At 44.4% G+C, this 11468-nt stretch overlaps 1 protein-coding gene across 1 annotated transcript; it reads right to left on the reverse strand.

Moving 5' to 3' along the window:
• Positions 1-254: 254 nt before the first annotated feature.
• Positions 255-11243, reverse strand: LOC138863462 (mucin-19-like). Its single transcript, XM_070127614.1, has 24 exons — positions 10802-11243; positions 10532-10681; positions 9846-10145; positions 9593-9712; positions 9104-9429; positions 7779-7899; positions 7479-7628; positions 7149-7298; positions 6699-7028; positions 6309-6608; positions 5979-6128; positions 5516-5635; positions 4993-5112; positions 4650-4769; positions 4260-4559; positions 3870-4019; positions 3243-3362; positions 2877-2942; positions 2680-2835; positions 2393-2638; positions 2262-2351; positions 1716-1991; positions 1049-1181; positions 255-435 (listed from the first exon to the last, which is right to left on the reverse strand). Exons 1-24 carry the CDS (start codon positions 11241-11243, stop codon positions 255-257), a joined length of 4617 nt encoding a protein of 1538 aa, XP_069983715.1.
• Positions 11244-11468: the final 225 nt, after the last annotated feature.

Genomic DNA, 11468 nt, shown 5'->3' on the forward strand with positions numbered 1-11468 from the left:
GTAAGGGTAAGACACACCTTTGGTAAAAAATTCATAAATTTTTGTTACCTGTTTATGGCTTTATAGTTATGTTTACTGATGAAAATAAAACCTTCAGATAATGTTTTTATGTGAATGTATACTTACAAAATATTGATAGGATAATGACATTTATTTGATGATTTTTGAAACATTTTAATACAAAAAAAAAACTTATGAAATTCATGTATTTCATTATAAATCCCTTTTTTGGGGATTGAAGAGCGAAAAATTCCTCATGCAACTTGAAACACAAGCATATAGTCACGGAAAAAAAGGCTACATCCTAGACAAGACCCCATAGCAAGACCTGTATCAAGACAAGACCTCATAGCAAGACCTGTATCAAGACAAGACCTCATAGCAAGACCTCTATTAAGGCAAGACCCCATAGCAAGACCTGTATTAACACAAGGCCTGTATTAAGACAAGACCCCATAGCAAGACCTGTATTAAGACAAGACCCCATAGCAAGACCTGTATTAAGACAAGACCCCACAGCAAGACCTGTATTAAGAAAAGACCCCATAGCAAGACCTGTATCAAGACAAGACCCCATAGCAAGACCTGCATTAAGACAAGACCCCACAGCAAGACCTGTATTAAGACAAGACCCCATAGCAAGACCTGTATTAAGACAAGACCCCACAGCAAGACCTGTATTAAGACAAGACCCCATAGCAAGACCTATTAAGGCAAGACCCCATAGCAAGACCTGTATCAAGACAAGACCCCATAGCAAGACCTGTATTAAGACAAGACCCCACAGCAAGACCTGTATTAAGAAAAGACCCCATAGCAAGACCTGTATCAAGACAAGACCCCATAGCAAGACCTGCATTAAGACAAGACCCCACAGCAAGACCTGTATTAAGACAAGACCCCATAGCAAGACCTGTATTAAGACAAGACCCCACAGCAAGACCTGTATTAAGACAAGACCCCATAGCAAGACCTATTAAGGCAAGACCCCATAGCAAGACCTGTATCAAGACAAGACCCCATAGCAAGACCTGTATCAAGACAAGACCCCATAGCAAGACCTGTATCAAGACAAGACCCCATAGCAAGACCTGTATTAAGACAAGAACAGATAGCAAGACCTGCATTAAGACAAGACCCCATAGCAAGACCTGTATTAAGACAAGACCCCATAGCAAGACCTGTATTAAGACAAGACCCCATAGCAAGACCCGTATCAAGACAAGACCCCATAGCAAGACCTGTATCAAGACAAGACCCCATAGCAAGACCTGTATTAAGACAAGACCCCATAGCAAGACCTGTATTAAGACAAGACCCCATAGCAAGACCTGTAATAAGACAAGACCCCATAGCAAGACCTGTATCAAGACAAGACCCCATAGCAAGACCTGTATTAAGACAAGACCCCATAGCAAGACCTGTATTAAGACAAGACCCCATAGCAAGACCTGTATTAAGACAAGACCCCATAGCAAGACCTGTATTAAGGCAAGACCCCATAGCAAGACCTGTATTAAGACAAGACCCCATAGCAAGACCTGTATTAAGACAAGACCCCATAGCAAGACCTGTAATAAGACAAGACCCCATAGCAAGACCTGTATCAAGACAAGACCCCATAGCAAGACCTGTATTAAGACAAGATCCCATAGCAAGACCTGTATTAAGACAAGACCCCATAGCAAGACCTGTATCAAGACAAGACCCCATACCAAGACCTGTATTAAGACAAGACCCCATAGCAAGACCTGTATTAAGACAAGACCCCATAGCATGACCTGCATTAAGACAAGACCCCACAGCAAGACCTGTATTAAGACAAGACCCCATAGCAAGACCTGTATCAAGACAAGACCCCATAGCAAGACCTGTATTAAGACAAGACCCCATAGCAAGACCTGTATTAAGACAAGACCCCATACCAAGACCTGTAATAAGACAAGACCCCATAGCAAGACCTGCATCAAGACAAGACCCCATAGCAAGACCTGAATTAAGACAAGACCCCATAGCAAGACCTGCATTAAGACAAGACCCCATAGCAAGACCTGAATTAAGACAAGACCCCATAGCAAGACCTGTATTAAGACAAGACCCCATAGCAAGACCTGTATTAAGACAAGACCCCATAGCAAGACCTGTAAGAAGACAAGACCCCATAGCAAGACCTGTATTAAGACAAGACCCCATAGCAAGACCTGTATTAAGGCAAGACCCCATAGCAAGACCTCTATTAAGACAAGACCCCATAGCAAGACCTGTATCAAGACAAGACCCCATAGCAAGACCTGTATTAAGACAAGACCTCATAGCAAGACCTGCATTAAGACAAGACCCCATAGCAATCCCTGTATCAAGACAAGACCTATATTAAGAATAGACCCCATACCAAGACCTGTATTAAGACAAGACCCCATAGCAAGACCTGTATTAAGGCAAGACCCCATAGCAAGACCTCTATTAAGACAAGACCCCATAGCAAGACCTGTATCAAGACAAGACCCCATAGCAAGACCTGAATTAAGACAAGACTCCATAGCAAGACCTGTATTAAGACAAGACCCCATAGCAAGACCTGTATTAAGACAAGACCTCATAGCAAGACCTGCATTAAGACAAGACCCCATAGCAATCCCTGTATCAAGACAAGACCTATATTAAGAATAGACCCCATACCAAGACCTGTATTAAGACAAGACCCCATAGCAAGACCTGTATTAAGACAAGACTCCATAGCAAGACCTGTATTAAGACAAGACCCCATAGCAAGACCTGTATTAAGACAAGACCTCATAGCAAGACCTGCATTAAGACAAGACCCCATAGCAATCCCTGTATCAAGACAAGACCTATATTAAGAATAGACCCCATACCAAGACCTGTATTAAGACAAGACCCCATAGCAAGACCTGTATTAAGACAAGACCCCATAGCAAGACCTGTATTAAGACAAGACTCCATAGCAAGACCTGTATTAAGACAAGACCCCATAGCAAGACCTGTAATAAGACAAGACCCCACAGCAAGACCTGTATTAAGACAAGACCCCATAGCAAGACCTGCATTAAGACAAGACCCCATAGCAAGACCTGTATCAAGACAAGACCCCATAGCGAGACCTGTATCAAGACAAGACCCCATAGCAATCCCTGTATCAAGACAAGACCCCATAGCAAGACCTGTATCAAGACAAGACCCCATAGCAAGACCTGTATCAAGACAAGACCCCATAGCAAGACCTGTATCAAGACAAGACCCCATAGCAAGACCTGTATCAAGACAAGACCCCATAGCAATCCCTGTATCAAGGCAAGACCCCATAGCAAGACCTGTATTAAGACAAGACCCCATAGCAAGACCTGCATTAAGACAAGACCCCATAGCAAGACCTGTAGTAAGACAAGACCCCATAGGAACTGCATTAAGACAAGACCCCATAGCAAGACCTCTATTAAGACAAGACCCCATAGCAAGACCTGTATTAAGACAAGACCCCATAGCAAGACCTGTATTAAGACAAGACCCCATAGCAAGACCTGTATTAAGACAAGATCCCATAGCAAGACCTGTTTTAAGACAAGACCCCATAGCAATCCCTGTATCAAGACAAGACCCCATAGCAAGACCTGTATTAAGACAAGACCCCATAGCAAGACCTGTATTAAGACAAGATCCCATAGCAAGACCTGTATTAAGACAAGACCCCATAGCAATCCCTGTATCAAGACAAGACCCCATAGCAAGACCTGTATTAAGACAAGACTCCATAGCAAGACCTGTATTAAGACAAGACCCCATAGCAAGACCTGTATCAAGACAAGACCCCATAGCAAGACCTGTATTAAGACAAGACCCCATAGCAAGACCTGTATCAAGACAAGACCCCATAGCAAGACCTGTATTAAGACAAGACCCCATAGCAAGACCTGTAATAAGACAAGACTCCATAGCAAGACCTGTCTTAAGACAAGACCCCATAGCAAGACCTGTATTAAGACAAGACCCCATAGCAAGACCTGTATTAAGACAAGACCCCATAGCAAGACCTGTATTAAGACAAGATCCCATAGCAAGACCTGTTTTAAGACAAGACCCCATAGCAATCCCTGTATCAAGACAAGACCCCATAGCAAGACCTGTATTAAGACAAGACTCCATAGCAAGACCTGTATTAAGACAAGACCCCATAGCAAGACCTGTATCAAGACAAGACCCCATAGCAAGACCTGTATTAAGACAAGACCCCATAGCAAGACCTGTATCAAGACAAGACCCCATAGCAAGACCTGTATTAAGACAAGACCCCATAGCAAGACCTGTAATAAGACAAGACTCCATAGCAAGACCTGTCTTAAGACAAGACCCCATAGCAAGACCTGAATTAAGACAAGACCCCATAGCAAGACCTGTATTAAGACAAGATCCCATAGCAAGACCTGTATTAAGACAAGACCCCATAGCAAGCCCTGTATTAAGACAAGACCCCATAGCGAGACCTGCATCAAGACAAGACCCCATAGCAAGACCTGTATTAAGACAAGACCCCATAGCAAGACCTGTATTAAGACAAGACCCCATAGCAAGACCTGTATTAAGACAAGACCCCATAGCAATCCCTGTATCAAGACAAGACCCCATAGCAAGACCTGTATTAAGACAAGACCCCATAGCAAGACCTGTATTAAGACAATACCCCATAACAAGAGCTGTATTAAGACAAGACCCCATAGCAAGACCTGTATCAAGACAAGACCCCATAGCAAGACCTGTAGTAAAACAAGACCCCATAGCAAGACCTGTATGAAGACAAGACCCCATACCAAGACCTGTATTAAGACAAGACCCCATAGCAAGACCCCATAGCAATCCCTGTATTAAGACAAGACCCCATAGCAAGACCTGCATTAAGACAAGACCCCATAGCAAGACCTCTATTAAGACAAGACCCCATAGCAAGACCTGTATGAAGACAAGACCCCATAGCAAGACCTGTAGTAAGACAAGACCCCATAGCAAGACCTGTATTAAGACAATACCCCATAACAAGAGCTGTATTAAGACAAGACCCCATAGCAAGACCTGTATCAATACAAGACCCCATAGCAAGACCTGTAGTAAAACAAGACCCCATAGCAAGACCTGTATTAAGACAAGACCCCATAGCAAGACCTGTATCAAGACAAGACCCCATAGCAAGACCTGTAGTAAAACAAGACCCCATAGCAAGACCTGTATGAAGACAAGACCCCATAGCAAGACCTGTATTAAGACAAGACCCCATAGCAAGACCTGTATTAAGACAAGACCCCATAGCAAGACCTGCATTAAGACAAGACCCCATAGCAAGACCTCTATTAAGACAAGACCCCATAGCAAGACCTGTATGAAGACAAGACCCCATAGCAAGACCTGTAGTAAGACAAGACCCCATAGCAAGACCTGTATGAAGACAAGACCCCATACCAAGACCTGTATTAAGACAAGACCCCATAGCAAGACCCCATAGCAAGACCTGTATTAAGACAAGACTCCATAGCAAGACCTGTATCAAGACAATACCCCATAGCAATCCCTGTATCAAGACAAGACCCCATAGCAAGACCTGTATTAAGACAAGACCCCATACCAAGACCTGTATTAAGACAAGACCCCACAGCAAGACCCCATAGCAAGACCTGTATCAAGACAAGACCCCATAGCAAGACCTGTATCAAGACAAGACCCCATAGCAAGACATGTATTAAGACAAGACCCCATAGCAAGACCTGTATTAAGACAAGACCCCATAGCAAGACCTGTCTTAAGACAAGACCCCATAGCAAGATCTGTATTAAGACAAGACCCCATAGCAAGACCTGTATGAAGACAAGACCCCATAGCAAGACCTGTATTAAGACAAGACCCCATAGCAAGACCTGTATTAAGACAAGACCCCATAACAAGCCCTGTATTAAGACAAGACCCCATAGCAAGACCTGTATTAAGACAAGAACCCATAGCATGACCTGCATTAAGACAAGACCCCATAGCAAGACCTGTATCAAGACATGACCCCATGGCAAGACCTGTATCAAGACATGACCCCATAGCAAGACCTGTAATAAGACAAGACCCCATAGCAAGACCTGTATTAAGACAAGACCCCATAGCAAGACCTGTATTAAGACAAGACCCCATAGCAAGACCTGTATTAAGACAAGACCCCATAGCAAGACCTGTATTAAGACAAGACCCCATAGCAAGACCTGCATCAAGACAAGACCCCATAGCAAGACCTGTATTAAGACAAGACCCCATAGCAAGACCTGTATTAAGACAAGACCCCATAGCAAGACCTGTATTAAGACAAGACCCCATAGCAAGACCCGTATTAAGACAAGATCCCATAGCAAGACCTGCATCAAGACAAGACCCCATAGCAAGACCTGTATTAAGACAAGACCCCATAGCAAGACCTGTATTAAGACAAGACCCCATAGCAAGACCCGTATTAAGACAAGATCCCATAGCAAGACCTGCATCAAGACAAGACCCCATAGCAAGACCTGTATTAAGACAAGACCCAATAACAAGACCTGTATGAAGACAAGACCCCATAGCAAGACCTGTAGTAAGACAAGACCCCATAGCAAGACCTGTCTTAAGACAAGACCCCATAGCAAGACCTGCATTAAGACAAGACCCCATAGCAAGACCTGTCTTAAGACAAGACCCCATAGCAAGACCTGTATTAAGACAAGACCCCATAGCAAGACCCGTATTAAGACAAGATCCCATAGCAAGACCTGTATTAAGACAAGACCCCATAGCAAGACCTGTATCAAGACAAGACCCCATAGCAAGACCTGTATTAAGACAAGACCCCATAGCAAGACCTGTATTAAGACAAGACCCCATAGCAAGACCCGTATTAAGACAAGATCCCATAGCAAGACCTGTATTAAGACAAGACCCCATAGCAAGACCCGTATTAAGACAAGATCCCATAGCAAGACCTGTATTAAGACAAGACCCCATAGCAAGACCTGTATTAAGACAAGACCCCATAGCAAGACCCGTATTAAGACAAGACCCCATAGCAAGACCTGTCTTAAGACAAGACCCCATAGCAAGACCTGCATTAAGACAAGACCCCATAGCAAGACCTGTCTTAAGACAAGACCCCATAGCAAGACCTGTATTAAGACAAGACCCCATAGCAAGACCCGTATTAAGACAAGATCCCATAGCAAGACCTGTATCAAGACAAGACCCCATAGCAAGACCTGTATCAAGACAAGACCCCATAGCAAGACCTGTATCAAGACAAGACCCCATAGCAAGACCTGTATTAAGACAAGACCCCATAGCAAGACCTGTATCAAGACAAGACCCCATAGCAATCCCTGTATTAAGACAAGACCCCATAGCAAGACCTGTATTAAGACAAGACCCCATAGCAAGACCTGTATCAAGACAAGACCCCATAGCAAGACCTGTATCAAGACAAGACCCCATAGCAAGACCTGTATTAAGACAAGACCCCATAGCAAGACCCGTATTAAGACAAGATCCCATAGCAAGACCTGCATCAAGACAAGACCCCATAGCAAGACCTGTATTAAGACAAGACCCCATAGCAAGACCTGCATCAAGACAAGACCCCATAGCAAGACCTGCATCAAGACAAGACCCCATAGCAAGACCTGCATTAAGACAAGACCCCATAGCAAGACCTGTATTAAGACAAGACCCCATAGCAAGACCTGTATTAAGACAAGACCCCATAGCAAGACCTGCATCAAGACAAGACCCCATAGCAAGACCTGTATTAAGACAAGACCCCATAGCAAGACCTCTATTAAGACCAAGACCCCATAGCAAGACCTGTATTAAGACAAGACCCCATAGCAAGACCTGTATTAAGGCAAGACCCCATAGCAAGACATATATTAAGACAAGACCCCATAGCAAGACCTCTATTAAGACAAGACCCCATAGCAAGACCTGTAGTAAGACAAGACCCCATAGCAAGACCTGCAGTAAGACAAGACCCCATAGCAAGACCTGTATTAAGACAAGACCCCATAGCAAGACCTGTATTAAGACAAGACCCCATAGCAAGACCTGCATTAAGACAAGACCCCATAGCAAGACCTGTATTAAGACAAGACCCCATAGCAAGACCTGTATTAAGACAAGACCCCATAGCAAGACCTGTATTAAGACAAGACCCCATAGCAAGACCTGCATCAAGACAAGACCCCATAGCAAGACCTGCATCAAGACAAGACCCCATAGCAAGACCTGTATTAAGACAAGACCCCATAGCAAGACCTGCATCAAGACAAGACCCCATAGCAAGACCTGTATTAAGACAAGACCCCATAGCAAGACCTGTATTAAGACAAGACCCCATAGCAAGACCTGTATTAAGACAAGACCCCATAGCAAGACCTGCATCAAGACAAGACCCCATAGCAAGACCTGCATCAAGACAAGACCCCATAGCAAGACCTGTATTAAGACAAGACCCCATAGCAAGACCTGTATTAAGACAAGACCCCATAGCAAGACCTGTATTAAGGCAAGACCCCATAGCAAGACATATATTAAGACAAGACCCCATAGCAAGACCTGTATTAAGACAAGACCCCATAGCAAGACCTGTATTAAGACAAGACCCCATAGCAAGACCTGTATTAAGACAAGACCCCATAGCAAGACCTGTTTCAAGACAAGACCCCATAGCAAGACCTGTATTAAGACAAGACCCCATAGCAAGACCTGTATTAAGGCAAGACCCCATAGCAAGACATATATTAAGACAAGACCCCATAGCAAGACCTGTATTAAGACAAGACCCCATAGCAAGACCTGTATTAAGACAAGACCCCATAGCAAGACCTGTATTAAGACAAGACCCCATAGCAAGACCTGTATTAAGACAAGACCCCATAGCAAGACCTGTATTAAGACAAGACCCCATAGCAAGACCTGTATTAAGACAAGACCCCATAGCAAGACCTGCATCAAGACAAGACCCCATAGCAAGACCTGCATCAAGACAAGACCCCATAGCAATCCCTGTATTAAGACAAGACCCCATAGCAAGACCTGCATCAAGACAAGACCCCATAGCAAGACCTGTCTTAAGACAAGACCCCATAGCAAGACCTGTAGTAAGACAAGACTCCATAGCAATCCCTGTATTAAGACAAGACCCCATAGCAAGACCTGTAGTAAGACAAGACTCCATAGCAAGCCCTGTATTAAGACAAGACCCCATAGCAAGACCTGTATTAAGACAAGACCCCATAGCAAGACCTGTATCAAGACAAGACCCCATAGCAAGACCTGTATTAAGACAAGACCCCATAGCGAGACCTGCATCAAGACAAGACCCCATAGCAAGACCTGTATTAAGACAAGACCCCATAGCAAGACCTGTAGTAAGACAAGACCCCATAGCAAGACCTGCATTAAGACAAGACCCCATAGCAAGACCTGTATCAAGACAAGACCCCATAGCAAGACCCCATAGCAAGACCTGTATTAAGACAAGACCCCATAGCAAGACCTGTATGAAGACAAGACCCCATAGCAAGACCTGTATGAAGACAAGACCCCATAGCAAGACCTGCATTAAGACAAGACCCCATAGCATGACCTGCATTAAGACAAGACCCCATAGCAAGACCTGTATTAAGACAAGACCCCATAGCAAGACCTGTATTAAGACAAGACCCCATAGCAAGACCCCATAGCAAGACCTGTATTAAGACAAGACCCCATAGCAAGACCTGTATGAAGACAAGACCCCATAGCAAGACCTGTATGAAGACAAGACCCCATAGCAAGACCTGCATTAAGACAAGACCCCATAGCAAGACCTGCATTAAGACAAGACCCCATAGCATGACCTGCATTAAGACAAGACCCCATAGCAAGACCTGTATTAAGACAAGACCCCATAGCAAGACCTGTATTAAGACAAGACCCCATAGCAAGACCTGTATGAAGACAAGACCCCATAGCAAGACCTGCATTAAGACAAGACCCCATAGCATGACCTGCATTAAGACAAGACCCCATAGCAAGACCTGCATTAAGACAAGACCCCATAGCATGACCTGCATTAAGACAAGACCCCATAGCAAGACCTGTATTAAGACAAGACCCCATAGCAAGCCCTGTATTAAGACAAGACCCCATAGCAAGACCCCATAGCAAGACCTGTATTAAGACAAGACCCCATAGCAAGACCTGTATGAAGACAAGACCCCATAGCAAGACCTGTATGAAGACAAGACCCCATAGCAAGACCTGCATTAAGACAAGACCCCATAGCAAGACCTGTATTAAGACAAGACCCCATAGCAAGACCTGTATTAAGACAAGACCCCACAGCAAGACCCCATAGCAAGACCTGTATCAAGACAAGACCCCATAGCAAGACCTGTATCAAGACAAGACCCCATAGCAAGACCTGTATCAAGACAAGACCCCATAGCAAGACCTGTATCAAGACAAGACCCCATAGCAAGACCTGTATTAAGACAAGACCCCATAGCAAGACCTGTATCAAGACAAGACCCCATAGCAAGACCTGTATCAAGACAAGACCCAATAACAAGACCTGTATGAAGACAAGACCCCATAGCAAGACCTGTATCAAGACAAGACCCCATAGCAAGACCTGTATCAAGACAAGACCCCATAGCAAGACCTGTATGAAGACAAGACCCCATAGCAAGACCTGTATCAAGACAAGACCCCATAGCAAGACCTGTATTAAGACAAGACCCCATAGCAAGACCTGTATCAAGACAAGACCCCAAAGCAAGACCTGTATTAAGACAAGACCCAATAACAAGACCTGTATAAAGACAAGACCCCATAGCAAGACCTGTATTAAGACAAGACCCCATAGCAAGACCTGCATTAAGACAAGACCCCATAGCATGACCTGCATTAAGACAAGACCCCATAGCAAGACCTGTATGAAGACAAGACCCCATAGCAAGCCCTGTATCAAGACAAGACCCCAAAGCAAGACCTGTATTAAGACAAGACCCCATAGCATGACCTGCATTAAGACAAGACCCCATAGCATGACCTGCATTAAGACAAGACCCCATAGCAAGCCCTGTATCAAGACAAGACCCCAAAGCAAGACCTGTATTAAGACAAGACCCAATAACAAGACCTGTATAAAGACAAGACCCCATAGCAAGACCTGTATTAAGACAAGACCCCATAGCAAAGTCAAAAGACCCAAGCGTAGTACAAACCAACACCCTAACCTTCTCCCAAAACAAGGGGCGTGTGAAAGTTAACGTTAGAAAGCCAGTTTTATGTCCCTTGCCCTGTTGAATGTGGTGTGACGTGTTACCAGCCGAAACCTAGTGCCTGGCTGGTGTTGGTGTTCCTGGTGTACTAGTGTGGGAGTGTGAGGAAGAGTGTTGGGTGTTGAAGTCTCTGGG

Source organism: Penaeus vannamei, chromosome 12 (genome assembly GCF_042767895.1).
Source record: "Penaeus vannamei isolate JL-2024 chromosome 12, ASM4276789v1, whole genome shotgun sequence".
Classification (NCBI taxonomy): Eukaryota; Metazoa; Arthropoda; class Malacostraca; order Decapoda; family Penaeidae; genus Penaeus; species Penaeus vannamei.